Consider the following 22,468-nt stretch of genomic DNA (forward strand, 5'->3'; position numbering starts at 1 on the left):
GCCCTACTGGTTATTATAACAACTATGAACAATAATTAACAACAGATGACCCTTCAAGCATCAACACACTACATTTTCCATCAGTCTGCTGCTCTGTCAGCTGTCACACACTGAAGCTCTGATCACGACAGTATGGATCACTGATGTCCATAAAGCAGCAGTAAACACCCAGGAACAGTGGGAGCTGTTGTTCCTGTAGTTTCACATGTCGAGGATGACGCCGGCTACTCCTCCCCGCTGAATTGATTTGGGGACGCGGCGGCGGCGGTCGTGAGGTTTTTTACGTTCAGGCTGAGACGAGGAGGAGGAGAAGGGCAATGTTACTGCGGAGGAAACATAAAGACACGTCTGTTCCTCCGTTCGTCCTCCTTCACTCTGCAGGAAAACTCTGAGTGAGCGATGAGGCCGGAAAATTTTATTCATCCAATCAGAGGCTGTGAGGCTTTAATGAAACGCAGTAATTACAGCCATAAATCAACGAGCTGCAGGAGAGTTTGAAGACGTAGGAAAAGTCCTTCTGCAGCGGCTCGTTTTACCTTGTCTTTTGTCTTTTCTTCATCAAGGTCTGACTGTTTTAGTGCAGGAACAGTTATCCTAATTTCTTAGTTTATTGACGTCAGCTGCAGAGGAGCCTTTATTTCTCTTTTTTTTTTTTTTTGGCTTTATATTTGAACTTACTGAAGTCCTCTGTGTTTCCTGCTCAAGTTTTAATTTGCTGTTGATACAACCTCAACTTATCGTGATGATCTGAAGTTGTGTCCAAGTTCAAGATCATCCTTATGAAAAAGAAGTTTTTAAATGTGCAGAACAGTCATCTGCACTTTTAATCCTGATTACAGCCATTCAAATAGTCTGTTAAGAAAATACCAACGTGTATAGAAACTGACAAACAATTCAACACTTACTGTGTATTTTTTACAGCGAAAAATTCTGAGTGCACCTAAATTATAAACTCCTAAATGAAAAAGTTTGTCAAACCAATGCAGTATGTGTAAGAAGTTAGTGTGGAACCCTACATAAGCAGATTATCAGCATATAAAGTTATGTTGATCTTGTAAGCCAACAGGTGCTTATTTCCACAGAATGATTGACTTGGAGTCGTGTTTGTGATCCTCAAGAACTTCAATATTTGCTCTCTCTCTCTTTGCTCGGTTTTTGGTCTCCACCAGCTCCTGAGGGAAATGCCTGACTCTTTAGCTGCTATGTTCACCAGCTCGTCTCTGCTGCGCTCAGGCTTCCTACAGATTTTCCCTAAAAACAGCTGCAGTAGCTGGGAACGCTGTCACTGAAGCAGGCAGGAAATGTGTCACAAACTCAAAAATTGGAGCTAAAAGTGTCTCTGAATAGATGCTTTGGACAATGCCTTTGATAAAGATTATTTTAGTGCTTTTGTACCCAAACCTGTGTACATATAATTATCCCTTATGGCTGGGACTTCCCAAGTTTGTGCCTCTGTAAGTTTGGTTCAGTATCACTTTGGTAAAATCTAAGTCTTTGATCGGAAACTAGAGCGCAATACCTTACAGATGAGAAACCAGGGCCATGAAAGCAATATTTAGAATTCAGGAATAGTAACTCCCTTAACATTCATGCTACTTTTGTAGACTAAATGGCCATGAATGTTAAGAGGTTAATACAACAATCTTTCCACCACTCCACATGACATGCAGTCCCCCAAAACACTTGAACTGAAGCTGCACTGGAGTCCATTTTTCTCCATTCTCCCACACAGTTAGCAGTTCTTTGCCTTTCTCTTTTCTCGCTCGACACCAAATCATGGATGGATGCTGACCTCCTGCTCAGACGCTTGGCTAGTAAGAAGCTGCAGAGTTTCCACTTGGTTCTGTTGGTTTTGGGTCAGATTCTTAACGTCCTCCAGCTGGGACGATTCCACCTCCGCGGCTCATTTAGGAGCCGCATTTACGAGCCAAAGCGAAACAATAGTCAATGATCCTCCTGTAGGAGTGTCGTTGATGTCATTTACAGAGCAGCAGCTGTGGTGCTTCGTTGAACAGTTTAGTCAGAAGTCCCGCTGGAAATAAAACTACGACCACCACACCGTATACACCTACAGAAGAATGAAACTGGTGAAATCCAAAAATGCAATTACTGTACGTCCAACGGGGCTTCAGCTAATCCCTGTTTTAATTGTCAGTTAATGTGCAGGTGATTGTCTCAGTTAGCAGAATAAGCAATAGGTCTGTACATTTGTAAATAATTTATAAATAAAATATTCTGTCGATAGTCACATACAACTAACAAATGCCAGGGCGGCTGTGGCTCAGGTAGTAGAGCGGGCTGTCCTCCAATCACAAGGTTGACGTTTCGATCCCCGGCCCCTCCACAGTCGAAGTGTCCTTGGGCAAGACACTGAACCTGAAGTTGCTCCCAATAGCAGGCAGCACCTTGCATGGCAGCTCTGTCATCATTGGTGTGTGAATGCGTGAATGAGAAACATACTGTAAAGCACTTTGGATAAAAGCGCTATATAAGTGCCATTTACCATTTACCACATGCATCAACTTCCCACATTCAGAGTCTAGAACCGGCTAATATTTGACACTTTAGCTGAAGAAACCACAAATTCACCTTTGAAAATAGTTTCTAATTATTTTCCTGCAACAATCTGATCGCACAAAAGATGAAGACTGCAGGTATTAAGAGATTCAGGAGAAGGAGATGAAGTGATTGATGAGGTGAAAAATGAGAACCTGGATCCATAAAATCTTTGCTAATTTTGTGTTAGAACTTATTGATCAGTTGTCAGTGTGGTTGCTGTTGAATTGGGTTTTGTCAACTGATTGATTAGCCCATCTGTGCGGTGCCTCCTGAAGTGTGGCAGCAGGCATCTACATCTTCTTTACACATAAAACAGTTGCTCATCATCCAAATCTATGGAAATTATTGGTGACTCATGAACTACAACCCCCTCTTCTATTTTTGTTGGAACCATGGTGTGCTTTTACATATTAAGCTGGAGCTGGTGCACTTGTTGACAAGATGTTTCAGTGTAATGTTAAAAATTCTAAAGAAATTGTGTATACAGTGTCCTACATTTTTATGGATAATAAAAAGGATTAGTTGTTCATGACTATAATATCACAAACATCTTCAGTTAAAACCATCACCCATGGTGCTATGATCGACTGACAATCGACTAATCCACACAGCTCTTACCTTCAGAAAATGTTGCCCTAAGATTCAATAAAATAAATAAGAGATAAATGATTGAGTTTAAGGTAAAATGAGCAGGTGTTTGATCCATCTGTTGACCAGAATCGGCTCTGTGTTTCAGGATCTGTCCGGCTCCATCGATGACTTGCCCACCGGCACCGAGGCGGCGGTGAGTTCAGGGGCATCAGGTTCTGGGAGCACTCAGGGCGACCAGGGGACTCCGGCCCGTTCGCCTTTCTCACCCCACGTCTCACCCCGCCTCCCCCCACCTGCTCGCACCGGGCCGTCTCCCTCCCCCTCTCCATCCCCCGCTGGGTCCAGCAGCCAATCACGATCGGGACCACTGTCCCCCGCCACTAGTGGACCAGGTATGATGGTGTAGCTTCATGTCTCTTGGAGAGTTGATGAATGGAAATGTGGACCTACCAGCATAGTATTAACCCTCATTCTGTCCCTCAGGCTCCCAGTTGACCCCTCAGATGTCTGGTCCTGGATCAGATGTTGGTCCTCATTCCTCCCAGTCTGCCATGACTCAGGACAGAGGTACGACTCGCCAGTATAAAGGCCCTTTCAGACACGCTCTCCTTTCAGTTACTCTAACGGCTTCTGAGTATGCCGCCCTCATGTCTGAATCAGCACTCTGCTCACTTTTCCATAATAGTTGCAATAGCAATCTTGCATGGTCTGGCCCAGCAACATTTCCATATGGCGTTCAACAAAGTACAAGTCTGAACTGCATGCCGTCACATTAACGGAAATTACTGGACGCACAAATAGCTGTACTTTAAACTGTGTGAAGCAATTTAGGGAAGCCTTATTTTGTATTTTAGTCCCAACTTTGGTCCATAAACTTCAGAGAACAAAAGAAATGTCCATAAAAATTCAGTTTTACTGCGATGAAGACCGAAAAAAAGAGCTGAGATTAACCATTACTCATCAGTAATTTATGTAATCTGGGATTTTTTGTTTCTTTTTTTGTTCGTTTTGACAAAACATTAACATCAGCTAAAGTTATATTTGTTGCTTTCAGCTGTTCGTAAAAGTCTTTCCTCTGAGTTTAGTAAATACCTGCAGCATCAGACAGCAGCTGGATGAATATAAGCATCTTCAAAGAAAAGAGTTGCTTCCATTTAAGAGCAGTAGTTTTATTAATTGCTTTTAATTCAAACATACCTCAACATCAAGACAGGATAGATCAGGATCTAATGGCAAATTAAACTGTGATGTTGCTAATGTTTATCAGGTATAATGTATACCAAGTTCATCCTCTGAGTTTGGCGTGTTAGCATGCTAAACCCAGACTCTAGTCGAGGCTGTTGGGGCAGTTTTTCGTGTATTTAGTTCCAGCTCAAAGTGTTGGCTAAATGATAAGTTGTCAGAGAATCACTATGTTGCAATTCATTCGGCAGGAATCAAATATATATAAACTAAATCACCTACTCCTTCCTTCATTTGTCTTTTCTTCAGGTTTTCCTCCCTCCATGCAGCGCAGCACCACAGGGTCCCAGTTTGGTCCCCAGCAGTCTGCACCACCCATGGCTCCTCACCCAGCACCAGGGGGTCCCATGCACCACAGCGCCTACCAGCAGGGCAGCCACTCCTTTGGCCAGTACGGACCCCCAGGTATGAGCTGGAGCAACTGGAAAACAGTTTATGCACGTTTCATCCCTGCAGGGGAATAATATTTATTTCCTGTCTGCTGTGTCCTCTGTCTTCTTCGTCTAATGTCTCACCTCATCTTCCTCAGGTAACTACCCTCGGCCCCCCCACTACGGCGGGGCCCCCAGTGCCAATTACAGTGGGCCCGGCCCGGGCTCTGGCCTGGCCAACAGCCTGGGGTTGAACGCCAGCAGTCCCATGCACGGTCAGGGCCCCTCCACCCCGGCAGGTCGTGGCCCCGGGCCTGGTGCCGGGGGTCGGCCTTACCACACTGGAGGCAACACCATGGCCCCCACCTCCCCCGGCATGCCGCAGCCTGCCGGGCAGGGCATGGGGCCTCCAGGGCCCAACACCAGCTGCAAACCACCTGAGATCGGCCCCAACGCTGGACCAAGTGCCAACTCCTCGTCCACGACTGCTGTCCAGAGCAGGTGAGTCCTGACAGAGGCAGGTCATAGAGCAGGAGACTCCTGGAAACATCTGGAAAATCCTAAAGATTCCAGCAAAATTTAGATCGCAACAGCCCAGGTGTGAGGAACACCTGTTGATAAAGAGTGCAGATGCAGTCAGGCTGATATCAGCTGAGCCAAGGAACAAGAAATAGTACTGGTTTGTTGCAATGGCTGACACAGTACAGCAAAAATGTATCAAACTAAATTGAATGAACATGATCAACTGCGTATTTTAGGTTTATATTGCTCCAAATTTAATGGTACAACTTGGGTGAAAATTTCATTAGGGCCGTGAATCTCGCTCATGGTCCTTTTCCACAGGTCCTTCCTCCTTTCTTCCCCCTTACTTTCCTGTCTCTCTCACTGTCAAACTGTGCTATAAAATAAAGACAAGAAGGCCAAATAAATAAATAAATATTTTCTTAGAAGGCCTTATGTCACTCATTTCAAAGCTGTCTGAGCTGCTGCGCTGCATTATCAGGAGACTAGAGGCTTTCCTGTGCACAGCGTCAGCAACCAAAGCATGTGCTGGAGCGACCAACTCAAAAAGATGGTAACACCAGAGCTGCCATTAGGAAACATTAGTATGGAGCTGCAAATATGTTGAGTTAGAAGTTTGTAAGTGTTGTTTTCTAATTAATAAAAACATCTTTCAGCCTCTCTTCTATTTTGTACGTCAAAACTTTAGAAATTAGTGCTTAGAAAATGTAAAGTTTAAACCTTCTATAACTCAAATTTTAACAGCTTCACTGTAAAACAAAACAGTACAAATTCAGATGTGCAAAGAAATGCCAATTGTGCAAAGGGGTTCAAAACAAAGTTCTGTTTTATTATTTTTCCAAGCTCTCCGTGTGTGTCCATGAATAAATTCAACATTTACCACAATATTTAAACTAGAGTATCTCCAATACAGAGTGAAAGAATGCCAGCATCAGTTGGTTTGTGTTCATATATTTGGAGGTTAAACTGATCAAAGTGGACTGTGTGTTGCCTCTCAACCTCCACCATCCCACCGTGTTTCCAGGCCTCCCTTCGCTCGCTCGCCCGTCTACCACAACCAGTCCTGGCACGGGGGTCGACCTGCCCTCTCTCCCACCCTTCATTCCTCCCACCCTCCTCACCCTCAGCACCATCTTCCTCACCCTCCTCACCACTCCCAACAGGGCACCAATGCTCAGCCCCAACCCACCCTGCAGACCCCCCCTGAGCATTATGGGTAGGTTTGGTGTCAGAGCCTGGCAGATACAGAAACACTTTATCGCTCTTCTTGCCGCTGTCGCAACAATGTGGTTTATTTTCACAATAAAACACAGATTGTGGATGAAAGCTTGATACCTGGTGAAGCTGTGTGCTGAGTATGTGTCGGGCTCTGCTGCACACACTGAGGTTATGGGATGTTTTACTAACCGTCCTCCTGTGTCACACGGACTGCTTGGCTTCAGAGGGGCTTCTGCTGCTGTTGACGTGTCCTTTTACAGCTGAAACTAACAATAACGTCATATTTCCATCGCGTTTTCTATCGTTTGAGCGTTCACTGGAGCTCTTTTAATGACGCCATCCCATTGCGTCCTCTTCTTTTGCAACAGCTAATGGGATCAACCACAGGATTGGCTCCATCTGCTATTTATTTCTCCACCCAACTTCTCAATATTAACAAATGTTAATTCACATTGTGGGAAAATTTGGTTAAAATCTTTACTACATTTGGATTTAAACCCTCACTAATGTCACCAGAAGGTTAGTAGAGTTCAACCACACACTAGTATGTTGATGCATCCAGTTCACATCCACAGTCATACCTTTCATCCTGCAAAGTCCATACAAACATGGACACGTGGTAAAATTTAAATTTATTATTTGACAGACTCCAAACAACATGAGTCAACAGGCTGCAAAACAGAGAGATGCAATGTACTTCACTACTAAATCATAAATTACAAGTAAACATAAAGGTGTAGAGGTCTTAAAAAGCATGCTGGAGAGTTTCCCCCAGCTAACCTCATCTGCCACTGAGCTCTTATCTCGTAACCCTTCAGTTCCTTCTTTTCATCTTTTTATCTGTTAGCTGCTCAGATCCTGGAGGCTGATGCTTTACTCCTCACCTTCCTCTCCTGCATAACCACCTGCATGTGAGCTGCCACCTCACCTGTTGGATGACATCTCACAATATTCATCAAAACCCTTTCTTCTCCTGTGGTTTCCAGGCAGGGCAGCTACCCGGGCATGGCGCCGATGGGTGGAATGGGCCCTGGAGGCCCAGGAGGTCCCGTAGGTCCTGTAGGTCCTGGAGGTCCTTTTAGCCAGCAGCCGGGCAGTAACTCTGGCAGGATGACGCCACAGGGACCTCCCTACAATGCCCCATCATCAGGTAGGAGCATAGAACTTCTGTTGAGAATGATTTAGAATGTGATGGAGTGTTCCTGGAAGCCTTGGTTACTATTTGAAAGTTGATCTGCTGCCTTTACCTTTCAGGGCCTATGATGATGTCAGCCGAGGGGATGGGCCCTCACGCAGATGTCAAGCAAAGAGTTGAGCTCAATAAAGAGGGCATCGGCGCTGCCACCGAACCACCCAAACCCAAGGTTTGTCTTTTGGCTCTGTTAACCAATCACAGTGGCTGTTTGCTCTGCCAGTGTCCCACACGGCCGGCTTTGCTCTCCTGGCATGCTCTAACAGATGCATGAGTGCTGAGCCTAATGCAGAGAATGCACCTTCACAGCTCTGATAATGGTTTCTGAATGGCAGAGTGACGTTAACCATGTACATGTTAAAAACCACAAAGTACTTGTATGTTCCTTAAAGTGTGATAATGATGATAGTCAGGCTGGAAAGATGAAACCATCCACTGAAATTTTAGATACATGCGATGAGTTAAATCAAAACCAATCAATCAGCTTACTTTCTGCTTAATGGAGTCTGGATCACAGCGGGAACCCAAGGTGCTCCCTTACAGAGTCAGATTTGTGATTAAAATAACCTTCTTACATATCCAGCAAAAATGAGAAAAATACCAACTGTGGCAATTAAAGGTCATCTCAAAAGTTAAATGTGCAGCTTGCAAGCAATTATTTGTTCTGTTCTTTTTGTCCTTTTGTTTAGTTCTCTCAGCTTCTTTCTCACTGATCTGAATGTTGCCTTCACTGTCAGGTGAACCAACATCTGGTTTCTTCTCTCCTGGTTTCTTCTCTCCTGCTCTCTGTGCTCACAAGTACTGCATTTTGATGCAGATAAATCCCAATGAAGTTCTCATTTGGATATTTTTCTATTTCTGTTGTCAGACAGTAGAGTGAGAACAAAGTAGTGAGTGAAACATGGCCCATTAGGACTACATGTTAACCAGCAGTCACCTCCAAGCTGCTAAACCACTAAAACCCTGATTTCAAAACCTTAACAGCGTCTGACAAAGTCGTCACACTCATAAGTTAAAGAGAGCAGCTGTACTGAGAATTTGCTGTATTTCGATTCTAACGATCACTCAGAGAGAACGTCGAAGGCCACAGGAGATGTTTCTTACTACTCTACTCAGCAAACAGCCTTCGTCCAGCACACGACAACATCAGGGGCACTGAGCTGTCACTCAAAAACGCATTAGCCAATGGGGATGCAGCCTTAAAAAGCCCCGCCCACAAGAGAGGTTCCTGTCAGAACTGCAAACAGGAAGTCAGGCAACACAAACGAGAACGCTGGTAGTGAAACTGCTAAGCTGACAGTGCAAGTAAAAGTCTGATCAGTGAAAACCAAGAAAAGGGAACAAAAGGATTTAAAATCCTCCAAAAAAATCAAATAATTTGTTTGCAAGTCATACGTTTAACATTTCAAATGATGTTTGTTTGCTTCAGTGAGTTGTTTTTTTTCATTCTTATTTTTGTTCTGTGTTTAAATAGTTTCATGTGATTATTTTGGCACAAACTCATGAAGCAGTTGTTTTCTAGAAGTAATCTCCCTAAAAGACAAGGATCTGCAGAAAGCAAAGTTGCATGATTAAACCGATGCTCCAGGTTCAACGTCAAGTAGTGGCTTTCATTAGCTATATTTCACTAATAAACTCTTTATTTGTGTCTTTTTAAGAACACAATAAGCAAAGTGCTTTTACACAATAACGAAAAAACAACATGTATAAAAAGTACAGGTGAACTCTCAAAATATAAAAATAAAAATACACACAATAAAAATGAAAAAGGACAGACTGGGTCACTATTGAAAGGTGTATTTGTAAAACTGATTAAAAGGACTGATTAAAAAGACGACATCACAGGGGAATGAAGATAAAAGTATGATAAAAGTAGATTCAGAAAGAGAGAAGGACAGCAGGTAGTACCAATAAAAAAAGGGAAAAGAAGCAGGTGAAAATCTAAAAGAGAGCATCACTCGAAAGCGAGTCTGCAAAAGTGGGTTTTAAGAAGTGATTTAAAAGAAGATACTGAATCTGCAAGCCTTATTTCCTCAGGTAGGTCGTTCCAAAGCCGAGGGGCCCTCACAGAAAAGGCCCGGTCGTCTTTTCCGCATGTTCGTAAATAAAGCGAAGTTGGAGAAAGGGAAGAGCCCACCGTTTTTGAGTCGGGCCGGCTAGCAGGTTATTACATTTTTGGCAAAAAGAGACACAAACGGAGACTCTGAGAATCTGAAAGCAGCATCTGTCAGGGTTTGTAAACAAGCAGCGGAAGAAAAGTGTGATTCAGATTGATATGTCAGCTTTTCAGTGCAGTCTGTTTGTTCCAGGTTCCACAAAGAGACTGATTCCCTTGTGCTTTTCCTGCGACTTCCTCGCTGGTTGCTCTTCATTGTAGCTGACAGTATTGATCAGTTTGTTTCCAGCAGCTCGGTGTTTGTTACACCTGTCATTATTTCATCTGGCTTTGGCTGGTTTGGAAGTGTTACAGAAAACCCAAAATAACCGGTCGCTGCCAACACGAGCCAGAGTTCCTCCAACGCAGCTTTCTCTTCAGGTTTTTTTTCTTCTCCGTCTGCTTGTTTCTTCTTGTTTTCCGTCTTGTTTAGCTCCGACTTCTCCTCCTCGCTGCTCTCTTCTGACTCGCCTCTCCTCATTATCTAATAGCGAACAGTCGGCCTTGATCACAGCCGGTGCAGATCTGTTTCTGGCGGTCGGGGGTTACGAGAGACGGCTCGTCTTTGCCTCCGCTTTGACTCGGGTTCGGTTGATGAGAAGTGGCGGCTTTGTGCCTGCAGTTTGTCGAGGAGTTACAGCAGCTCGGCTTCAAGTTTCTCCAGAGTGCAGAGACGCCGCTGCTAATTTTTGCCACTTTTTTTGTTTTCGTGCTGAAACAGTTTGCTCATGGTTTGACACTCCATAAGTTAGGTGTTTTTTTTTTTCATTGTTGTGTTTTTTTCATGTCAACTGTCAGAGAATTTCAAAATAGATGTGAGACAACAGGAAATGTAAAAACTTTAAAGTCTCAGTCGGATGTGAAAATTCACCGTGACTCTGCTTGTTCCTCAGATAACTAGGAATTTGTTTTCCTTGAAGCGCAGGGGAAGACCTGACTGTTTATTTGGCTTTTGATCAGGATAAAATGTCACTACGAATACTGATTAACATCCAGATATTTGTTGAATCTGTGGCAGTTGTCTTCTCTGACATTTATTTATTTGTGTCAGATTGTGGAATGATTTGAAGCCTTTTAAGAGAAGTTTATTGGCTACGGTGGCCCTGAAGGGCAAAGAACATGCAATAGGCAAAATGCAAGAAAGAAAGAAAACGCATGCAAAAATGAACGGAGTGGTTTCCGGCCACTCCTCTCAGCACCTAGCAGGCCGACACTTGACATGAGTGGTCTTATCTCGGCAAGTCTTCTGGTCATTTGGCTTAATGTTGGTACAAATCAAAAAACCAAAAAGATCAGAGGCAGCATGCAAACAGACTAAAGATTAACATTATCCAACCTGTAATTTGTATTTTTTTTTAAAACCTGCAACTGATCATTTTATTTATTCATTTTTTAATTGACGTGGTGACACAGTGCATACAGAGGCAGCGTACTGTCCATAAAACATGTAACTTCACCGTCAGAAATACTGGTAGGAAAATATATATATGTATTTTTTTGCAAATAGGAATTATATCAGCAGAGCCAGCAGTAAGTTCTTCTCCCTGGGAGGCTGACAGACTTTGATCATGTCAGACTGGCCGGTCTCTCCCAGTACCTCCATCTGAACATGCAGGTGGATAAACTGGCTGCATGATGTAAATTTAACTCTTGTATGTGCTTTATCTTTAGAGGCCACCGTTATTGTGAAATTCTTGCTATTACACTTTTAAAGCAGCAACTTTACAGCTTATGCACGACATCCAGTGCGCAAAATACACCCTGAAAAGCAGGAGGTCGTAGGTTAATACTGCACCAGCCAAGATCAACACCAAACATGGTGTGTAGCTTTAGAAACTGAAAAAACAGGCAAGTAGCACAAACTGCTTTAGAATTTTTCTTATAGTCTTAGTTGAAGTTTCCCTAAAATTAAGCTGTTGCACAAAGCATCCCAAAGGCTTCTCTTCAAGGTTTCCTTAGAAGATTCCTGTAGGTATTTAAGGGTTTTTCTATATCTTGGTTTTATATTTAAGGGATTCAAAGAGACCTTAGCAGCTGAAGTAAGGATGCAAACTTAGGTTTCCTTGGATTCTATTTTATCTGCAACAAAACTGAGTTTATGGCGATAAAAGAAGAAGATGAACATGTCACACTTCCTGAATTCATTTTTGTTGCAATTTCCGCTCACATTCAGTGTTTGCAGTTTTTCAAGGATCAGATTTTTTTTTCAGTTTGATGCTTGTGCAGGAATCAATAAGAGATGTCAAACATTTTGTTTTCTTGTCTTTTATTCTTTGGTTTTTTATTATCTAAACACCATCTTTGTGAGGTGATAGCAGGTGAGATGATAACAGGTGTCACAAGCAGTCTCCATGGTAACTGTAGGATTTTATCGTTGTAGAATCTCTTTCAATGCCTTCAGGTTCGCTAAGGAAACTTTTTTAAGGGAGTGCTCTTAAGTAAATCCCTCAGCAAAGGAGCGATTCAGCCTTAAGTGTCACTTAAGGTGTTTTGTGCAGCTGTCTCCAGAACCACAGCAGAACTAGAACATCCCTTAAGTCCAGCCTTCGTTGCATCTCTTTTCACTCGTTTCCTGCTCTTGCTGTCTAATGAAGGCAAACACTGTTTGGCGTCCAGAGGCTATTAAACCAGCAAACAGCAGCCGGTGGCCTGTTGTTAACCAGCCGCCATCAAACATCTGCCGTCAGCTGACCTCCGCACACATTAACCTGAATGTCCATCTGCTCAATGCTGAACGCTAACGCTGCTGTCTGAAGCAGGTTTCCCTCCTGAGCTTTTGTGAATGTCGTGGTGTGAAAATTAAGACCTAAAGAAGAAAGATTTGCCTCTTCTGCCTCTGTGTGTGTGTGAATGATGTCTGTGTGTGTGTTTTGTATCACAGGACAGCTACAGCTCTCAGTGTGTGTCCCAGCCCCCCACCCCCGTCCCCATGTCCCCCAGCTCAGCTAGTCTGTCCTCCTGTCACGGGGAGGACAGTGATAGCATTAGCAGCCCCGCCTGGCTCAGGACTCCGACCAGCCCCGTAAGTGCCGCAAAGCACAACTCTTGTGTTCTTGTGTTTCCAGGGTTCTACGGTGTTCTTGATGATCTTTAACTCTGATCCTCTGAACTGTCTCCACCGTAGAGTCCTGCTTCCTGCTGCTGCTGCTGATGATGATGAAAACCTTGTAGCTCCAGATCGGTCACATTCAGACTTTGTTTGCTCTATTAGCTTTGGTTTTTTAGGTCTTTTTCAGACATGGACCACTGAATGAATAGGTTAACCTGTTTGTGGTCCTGTTGTTGTAGTTCCAGAGTCCATTCACTTCATGTAGAACTCTATACTATGTGCACAGAAGCTGGATAAAGACCACAAAACTGGCAAATAAATACAAATTAAATATCTCGGGCTGCCCCTGACCACCGTCTTTCTGTCCATTAATCCATCGATTATTTGACCGATTCGTTGATTCGTCTTAAAAATGAAATTTCCTCCATAAAAGCAAAATGCCATTTCATTTAAGATTGTTATTTCCACTGTATGTGTCATTCTGTAATGCAGTGCAGTATGGCATGGAGACCATTTTTACATATTTAAATGCAAAACTGGAGTTAAACTAGAAACTCCAACACGATAAAACAACAATATAAAAGGGCTTAAAATTCAAGTCAGCAGTGCACCTCCCAAAGAAACCCAAATTTCTATCAAGCGAAAAGTGGAAACATTCAGTCTGCATATTAATCTGTCCAGCAGGAACATGGTGGATATTTTAAGAGCGCAGAGCAGCTACAGCAAAACCTTTTCTTCTTGTTGTGGAATTGTTCTTTGCTCGTAGCTTTTATTTCTATGAAAATATCCGTGACTTCGCAGCACAGCTGTTGTATTTCACTGAAGTGTACGGGGATTTTGTCAGACGACACTGCAGTTATGAAATCAGGATTTTAGCAGCAGCTTGGAAGTGACTGCTGGTTAACATGCAGTCCAATGAATCATATGTCAGTCACTATTTCATACGCGTCTTGTTGTCTGACAACAGAAACAGAGAAATATGTAAACAAGAGCAGCTTTATTCTGTATTAACATACAGTACATGTGAGCACAGAGAGCAGGAGAGAAGCAAACATGTAAACTGCCTCCGCGTCAAATAATGTTTTGTGATCATTTGAAGTACTCCCAGAGCTTTGGGTCTGTGGAAACGTTCACATTTAGCAGCTGTTGATTAAACACTTCCACAGTGATGCATAAGAAAAACATTTATTACAATGAACTGAAGTTAAAAAAAAAAAAAAAAAGGGTGGTTTTGTCAGTATTGTTGATGCATTTTCAGTGTCCACATCGTTGTTTATCCTGACTAGTTGCAGCAGTTGTACGAATGTCGCAGAGTATTTGTTAGAAGTGCAAAAATTAATTGATTAGTTGTTATCTATTAAATGACTCCCCATCTAGGTAATCAGAATATAAATGAATCACTTCGAGTAGTTTTTTATGGGGAAAAAATCCAAATTATTAGTTTTTGGTTTCTTAAATTTGATTTTTTGGGGGATTTTTTTTATTTCTCTGTGACTCTAAACTGAATATCTTTAGGTTGTGCACGAAACAAGACATTCGAGGATGTAAACTTAGATTTGAGAAACACTGATTGACATTTAGAAGCCAAGCAGCTACTCGATTAATAAAGAAAATAATCAACAGAATAATTGGCAATGGAAAACAAAAAGTTGGTTGCAGCCTAGCTTTTTTTTTGATGTTGTAATTTAAGTTTCTGTGCAACTTATTGAACGGCCAGTGAATCCCTTTGGAGTTGGTCGGTAGTCCGACCCTGGACACGGCGGGACCTGCAGCTTTATTCAGGCTTCACAGGACATCCAGTGTAATGTTTGAGACCTGTACAGTCCTGGTTGTCTTATTAAGGGAAAGCACCTCTTTGATCTCATTTACAGGCATTTTTGTAGAATTATTTTTACCGCCACATATCTGCAACATCAACTCAATCATTTAATTGCAGTAGTAAGTCTAGTGTGTCCTGTTTGATTATTAAATGTTCAGTCTGTCAGAGAACATGTTAACACTTGAAATTAGGGGCATACGGATTAAAAGATGTGACATCTGTTGTGTTAGCATCAAACCAAATTACTGTTGTCTGATTACCGGAAGAGGTGCGTGTTTGAACGGGCCGTTAAAACCCTGCCGGTGATGTTGACGTCAGGCAGGCGTCCACCTCATCAAGATCTCCTGTTTTACCACTTTTACGGAATGTGACGTTTTGGACCTTCAAGGTTTTCATTAGACAAAGCAGCAACGTGCCTCCTTCTGACATACAGGACTGTGCTAAAGTGGTGGCACTTTGTCACCGGTGTGGATTATGGAAGAAATGCCACCAGTTCTCCTCAGAACAGGCAGGAAGGTTGTTCAGCATCTCAGAGAACTCGCCACAGTTCTTCTGAGGATTCAGTCTGTCTCAGTGTCTTCTGTGTCTTCATGTGATCCAGACTGACTCTCAGTCATCTATGGGGTGCAGATCTGCTGCAGGACTCCTTTTTTGTCTCGTAGATGAAGATTTCTGACTCCAGCTGAATGTTTGTCCTGCTGTGGAATGAATGAACAAGAATCTAAACATCAAACGTGCCTAAAACTTTTGCACAGTCCCGTATATTTTCATATCAGAGTCTGAAAGCTGTAAATGTTTTGCATTTCAATCTCAACTGAGACGTTCTCATTAAGACAGTGAGTTAAAGTTTTTCATGATTCGTAATCTAGAGATTGTTAAGACATATGCACCAGCATCGTCAAACTCAAACTAAATTTAGTCTAATCTGTCGAACACCTTTTAAAGTGAAAGAAGAAGTTCGACAGCGTCCTCATCAGGCCTCCCTCTGAGCAGCTTTTTGCAAAAACGGTTCAGAAGTGTTCAGACGTCATTTTGTTTTCTCGTCTACACAAGATTTCAAAAGTAAACTCGTGTAAGTCTTCGGCATTATGTTCAAAGCCGCTTAGAGTTTGGATGTGGCGGTTGTAGGATCTCAGCTGGAGGAGGTTGTTCTGCAGCGGAACAAAAGTTATTGCAAATGAGACGAGCAGAAGGTGCAGCGGATCACATCAGTGTTGAGATCAGGGAGGGTTAAGTTTATCTGGTTATCTGGACTGAATTAGATCAACAAGGGCTCCAGCCAATTATTAGTTTTATTTAATGTTTCAATTAATGGCTCACTTGTTTTGTCAGAAAACAGTAGATGTCAGCAGTGATTTCCACAAAGGAGGTGTATTCTAAAGACATTCAGTTTGCTGCCAGGATGTGACAAACACGAGCAGCAAATAATCCCCAAATGTTTGGAATTTTTGCTTAAAAAATGGCTATGACTTGACATTCTGCATTGTAGCTCCAAAACCAAACCAAATTGTGAGAAGTCTATAAAATCTTAGTCAATCAATAATCAACTGTTGCTGATTTTCTGACTGTTTTAATGAGAAAGTCTCTCCAGCTGTGAAGGTGTTGTCCTCAGACACTTGCTGTTTGTCTGTCAGCGAGGATGAACCGTGTGATCCGTCCTCTGCTTGTGTTTCCTGCTGAAGTGCTGCCCAACCTGTAGGACGTCTGAGTGTTTCATCTTTGTCTGGGTGCTTAAACCTACTTCCACGTAGCTGAAAACCAAGGAGTGTAGGCTTAGTTTAAAAAGCCGTTAAATGTTTACATCTCATTCTTTCATCGACGGCCGTCTCCTTTGTTGAAACGCCGTAGAATTTAAAACCTTTATAATAAATTTAATATTCTAGCTGTTAATTTAACCACCTGTCTTAAAGGAATGTACCAATTATCGCTGCCAGCGGTAGAACCAGTTTTTATTACTGTAACTTGGCAACAAATGGCGAACATCGTTTAAACAAACTTGACTGAGATGAGTCTGAATCTTCTGGATGGTGGTGGAATTAGTTTTATTAAAGCAAACAGGTCTTTCCTGTACTTTGTGCCCAAATATACACTCTTCTTTGCACCTGGTTGGCTCAATCTCTGGATGAAGGCCCATAGAGACACCACGTTAAAGGGTAATACAGCAGGCTTAAATAAACCCAAATTGTTCCTTAAATAATAAAGACCTTCTCAGACCAGGAATACCAAACATTGCTGCTTTAGTGTTGTTAGTGATGTTAATGTTTCTTTGAGCTTTACCCAGACTAGAGACTAGAGACTAGCCAGTACACGTCACGTTAAGCTTCCGGTTATCTCCGAATATTTAAAATATGATCAAAAACAATTCCTCTTTGCAGTCAAACCTGCTGAAGGTTTTCATGGGTACTTCTCAACTGTCTTCAGTACTCGGTCACCTTTTGCAGGCTTAGAGTCTTTCAGACAAGTTAAACGTGATACGGCCATGTTGCATGAGCAGGGACAATATTCAGCTTTGAGGGCTGCAGGTCTGAGAGAGGCTTGTTTTCACCGACCTCCAGTGGTTTAACATCTTACCTTGGTGCAGTGATGTGGAAGTGGGGCGTGTCTGTACGCTGTGACGTCACTGTCTGGTTTGGTTGTTCATTTGTCGAGGGCCGACGTTAAAAAGGTTGGGTAGCGCTGAAGCTTTGTGTCAACTGTGTTTGTGTGATGTGATGGAACTGTACAACTGTGTTACAATCGCAAAAACACACGTACAGATCTTGTGAAATAGGTTTACTTGTTTTTCCTGCCACCTGAAAACTGACATCAGACTTCATGTTGGTGAATAATGAGCAGTTGCACCTTTAAGGAGCACTCAGCGTTTTCCCCCAAAAGTCTGCCCGTCTATAAAACACCTGACATGACATTCTGGTTATCAATGATCCATCTGCCAAGCTGAAAATGATTTGTATTCTTTTTTGAAAATTCTATAAGATCAAATGAATGAAATCTTTTTTTTTTATTTAACTAACAAGGTGTTAGGTGACTTTATCCTTCTTAAATTCATTTTTAGACATGAATGATTTTATTTTATAGCAGACTGTCCTTAAGAACAGGCGCGGTCAATAAATCTGATCAGCATCTCTTCAGTGCTAAATGTTTTAAGGCCATAAAATGTCCGTACAGAGTCAGAATTTTAATTATATTTATTGTGAAATATGGATTAACGCTGTTGAAGTCCTTGAAATGATAAATCTGATCATCAAATTGAGATCAGTGGAACACAGTTAACAACTTTAAGCATTTTGATTATGTTTTGACAAATTTAAATATGGCTTGTGCACCTGTTTGTTATCTACAGATTGATATGCGTTTTGGAAAATCCCCGGAAATATCATCATTTATTTAAATCATCTCATCCAGCCCCGATTTTCAGTGTTCAAAATTTCCTTTGATATATCAATATAAAAAAATTCAAGTCACACCTAAATTTGAATAAATTCTTGAGGTATCTGTTCAACCAAATTACTAATGAAAAGCAAACGTTCCCTCCATGAGCTCACATTTCTCCAGTCAGATGGTTTTGGTTTTTAGAGCTCTGTCCGGACTGTACAGATCTCTGTACTGTGAATTTCAGGAAAGTGGTTGAAGTTCACCTACGTTGAAGTCTTTAATTTCAAACTGCTTAGTGGTCCTTTAAAGTGCAACTAATATAAAAAATCCCAGGACTAGTGTGGTGGAAAACGACCATCAGCCCTGGCCTGTGGTCGATTTTGACTTTGGTACGTTAGTTTAGCCAAACAGAAAGAGAACTGCCGTTTAACCCGTGTCGGCGGTGATAAGGTGATGTTTGGTCGTATTGCGCTCTGAGATCTAAACTCGGAGCTGACGGTTTTCTCCGTGTCTCGGTCTCTCCAGAAGCCCAGCGTGGCCACCATGACCAACGAGAAGATCACCCGGCTGTATGAGATGGGCTCCGAGCCAGAGAGGAGGCTGTGGGTGGACCGCTACCTGTCCTTCATGGAGGAGAGGGGGACGCCCGTCCCAAACCTGCCCGCCGTGGGAAAGAAGCCGCTGGACCTCTGCAGGCTTTACCTGGCTGTGCGAGAGATCGGAGGACTGGCCATGGTGAGACAACACTAACACTCCTCTCCTCTTTGTGTCTTTGCTGCTTTTTCCTTCTCTTTACTTGTTTCTTCTTCCTGCAGTGTTGATTTAGACACCTAATTAATCAGTTAGCAAGGATCCACTTCATGATGCAGATCCTATACAATCCTTGTAATCTAGTTTTTGTTGCATGTATTTCTTGTCTGTTGCAAAGTCAGCATGTGGCCTCACACACTGATTACAGTGTGGATTCAGCTTCCGAAGAGCAGCTTAAAGATGGCATTAACATCACAATGTTAATTTAGTGATTTCTGATTGTCGGTTCTAAGCGAATTTAGTCCATCAATCTGTTTTCCTTTTCCTCCCCACAGGTTAACAAGAATAAGAAGTGGAGGGAGCTGTCGTCCCTGTTGAACGTGGGGACGTCCAGCAGCTCAGCCAGCTCTCTCAAGAAGCAGTACATCCAGTACCTGTTCGCCTACGAGTGCAAGGTGGAGCGAGGGGAGGAGCCTCCACCTGAAGCCATGGGGCCCGCCGGAGAAAGCAAGAAACCTCAATCCCTTCAGGCCAAGATCCAGCCACCCTCCCCAGGTAAGAAGTAACTTCTTATATGTTCACGTTACAGCCAGGATCCTGGGTCTTCTCACAATAAACTGTAAGAAACCTGTGAGGTTTTGGCACAATGTTCTTCCTTCTGTTTCCAACTGATAAAAAATCCCACAAGGACTAAAATTAAAGAGAGATGAAGTCTGTAATGTTGCGGTTGGACTGTGTGAAACGAGTGTTATTGATGCCAGATTGCTGCTGGAAGGGATCCCTTCTCACACACACACACACACACACACACACTCATCTGATTATGTAACAGAGATGCAGAGTGAGCTGTCAGGCGGAGAGGAGAGTGTGAATTTAAACATCAGTGACCTCAATCTGACCTAATTTCCCACGATACCGCTCTCTATTTCCTCACATGCACTGCAGAGTGAGCACAACTGGTATCATTTATTATTATGCTTTTGGAAATTCCTTTTGTGTCTTCGGCTAGACACATACACCAACACCACGGTATTAATAACCTTTATTCATGTGGCATTGTCAAAGCAGGTCTACATGGTGCGTGCAAAGAAAAACAAAAATTAAAATCAATTCCACCATTATCTAAAAAGTAGAGAAAAAAAGCAATAGAAATAAAATGAGGTAAAGGAGTGAAGTAATACAGTTTGAACACATTTAAAGGCACAAACAATCGCATAAAATAAAAACTGTAAACAGCGTAATGCTCCATATTTCCCACATATGGCCACAGATGATTATCTCCTTCAGAAGAATGAACCTTCTGTTAGCTCAGAATATATCTTGAGTTTTTTTTCCATCTGGATGAAATCAAGATATTTGGATACTGACCTAAAATAGCGTTTATAAACTAAATTGCAAAGGACCCTTGGTTGAGCCCTGTGGCATGCCATATCTTGACTGTATTTCTTCTAATAATCGTTTTTTCTATAAAATCTCAGTAAATACTTAACGAAAGACTAACATCTTCAAATGTCTTGTTTTTTTTCTGTCTAATAGTGTAAAATCCAATGATGTCAGGTTTAAGGTGAGACCAAAAAAAGCAACAAATATCGCACTTGAAACAGAAATCGTTTGGTATTTTTGGCTTGGTATAATTGATTGGTTACCAGAAATAGCTGCTGATTATTTCTCCATCGATTATCAACTAAATGCCTCATGTGTAGCCCTAAAGTGATAGAATAATCTGTACATGTGAAAGGAGTTATCACCCAGTGTTTAATCTGAAGTTTAGATGGAGGTAGTCCTGCCACAAGATGACATTTGCCGCTGGAGTTTAGGACTGCATCTAATAAATGTTGTCATTGATTTTTTTTTTTTTTTTTCATTAGCTCAATGAAGTGTTTGGTTTATAAAATGTTAAAAAGGGATCCCAAAGCTTAAGGTGACATCAGCTATATTGTTTGTCCAAAACCCCAAAATATTCACTTACCAATTGTTTAAAAAAAAAAGGAGCTGAAGGGTGAGAGAAGTTTCTTCTTAAAAATCTAACTCAAAATGATTGATTATAAATGTCGCTGCTGAATAGTTTCTTGTCAGTCAGTAAACCTTCAGTGTGACGTTACACAATGATGCATAAGCCTTGTTCTCAGCAGGTATTCTATCTGCTCTGTGTCTCTGCAGCCAACTCAGGCTCCTTGCAGGGCCCCAACACCCCTCAGTCCAGCAGCAGCTCCCTGACCGAGGCCCCTGAGCTGAAGCCCCCGACCCCCGCCTCCACCCCGCACAGCCAGATGGGCCCCCAGCCTGTAAACAGGTAGGTAACTCACCTGGTCCAGCTGAATGCCCCGTTACGGAATTGTTGAGCATCTCAACACAAAGCACCTCAGAGTTCAAATGTCTTAAAGCTATCTTGTATGTCTTTGTCATTTTTTGTGTTAACTGAATTTTCTGCAATCCTGGTTAAGCTTGAGGAAGACACAAAATCCATGAATTAATGTCAGAAATACAGTTCATTGGAGTAAGAGAATAGACTGTGGTGTAAGAGATCTAAAACTGAACATCATCAGAATAACAAACGAATATTATGCTTAGAAACAGAAAATAGAAACTAAACTAAAAGGGACCCATGATCGAGCCTTGAGGCATACCTCAGCTAAGATTAACACTGATGAGACATCGCAAGAGGTAAAAAATCATTGAGCTTTAATTTAAGACTCAGACTTTGCAACATTCCAAAGACGAAGACTTACTTTTCCACCCTGTTGCAGAAAATATTATGTTCTTCTATGTTCTTGTTAGGTTTTAAGGAACCTGGAACCAGAAACATTTTTGGATTCATTTCCTTTAGATGGACTGATTGATTAATAATGTGTGCTGTACTAGAAATCAGTGTAATCTTAGCTTTCATTAACCAGAGATGAAATCTTTTCAGCAGTTCTGTAGCATGTAATAAAAAGGTCCAGGAAACATAAGTCTTCAGTGTTAGTTTTTCTGGTCCCCAGCATGTTGTTTTATTTTTAAATACTGAAATGTTCATGTACAACGTTTCAAGATATTGTGGTAGCAGGTTTTCTGCCACCTTGCTAATGCTGATTTAGAAACTCCAAGAAAAAAAAAAAATACACATATACACTCCTAATTTTTCAGGACTGGAAAGAAAATATTGATATGGGAACACACAGAGTCCTTTAGTCCTTTGTATTTAAAACTCTGAGGTTTACAGTTTTTAAAATCTCTGCTTCCGTTTAGTACATGTCATCTTGATGTGTGTTCTGCTGTGGTTTCCCTGTCAGGAGCATTGGCGGGGTGAGTGTCCAGGACCCATTCTCTGAAGGCAGCGATCCAGCCTTCCACAGCAAGCGAGGCCCGGGACCAGGCGGCGCCCCCTACCAGCAGGGAGGAGCTCCAGCAGATCCCTCCATGAGGATCCAGTATGATGCCAACAAAGACCCATTCGGAGGACAGAGGAAGGGTGAGGAGCAGGAAGAACACTCCGAAACTTAATAAATGAAAAACATAAAGTGTTACTTTATACATCACTTCAAATAAACTTCTATTTTCAGGTATTTGTAGCTCATAAGTTGCTAATAATTCTAATTTCACCTTTAATACTGTAGATGCTAGTCAACATATTTTTTACAGGATCGGC

At 42.1% G+C, this 22,468-nt stretch overlaps 1 protein-coding gene across 1 annotated transcript in view; it reads left to right on the forward strand.

Moving 5' to 3' along the window:
- arid1b (AT-rich interactive domain 1B) overlaps positions 1-22,468 on the forward strand; it is a 61,953-nt gene that overhangs the window by 31,892 nt on the left and 7,593 nt on the right. The window contains exons 5-16 of the mRNA XM_008291317.1: positions 3,296-3,542; positions 3,634-3,717; positions 4,642-4,797; positions 4,922-5,264; positions 6,310-6,501; positions 7,490-7,653; positions 7,758-7,867; positions 12,732-12,872; positions 18,616-18,825; positions 19,176-19,395; positions 21,001-21,133; positions 22,113-22,291. Coding sequence (XP_008289539.1) covers positions 3,296-3,542; positions 3,634-3,717; positions 4,642-4,797; positions 4,922-5,264; positions 6,310-6,501; positions 7,490-7,653; positions 7,758-7,867; positions 12,732-12,872; positions 18,616-18,825; positions 19,176-19,395; positions 21,001-21,133; positions 22,113-22,291 — 2,179 coding nt within the window. The remainder of the gene's footprint in view (positions 1-3,295; positions 3,543-3,633; positions 3,718-4,641; positions 4,798-4,921; positions 5,265-6,309; positions 6,502-7,489; positions 7,654-7,757; positions 7,868-12,731; positions 12,873-18,615; positions 18,826-19,175; positions 19,396-21,000; positions 21,134-22,112; positions 22,292-22,468) is intronic.

Source organism: Stegastes partitus, unplaced genomic scaffold, assembly GCF_000690725.1.
Source record: "Stegastes partitus isolate 25-593 unplaced genomic scaffold, Stegastes_partitus-1.0.2 Scaffold734, whole genome shotgun sequence".
In the NCBI taxonomy this organism is placed as follows: Eukaryota; Metazoa; Chordata; class Actinopteri; family Pomacentridae; genus Stegastes; species Stegastes partitus.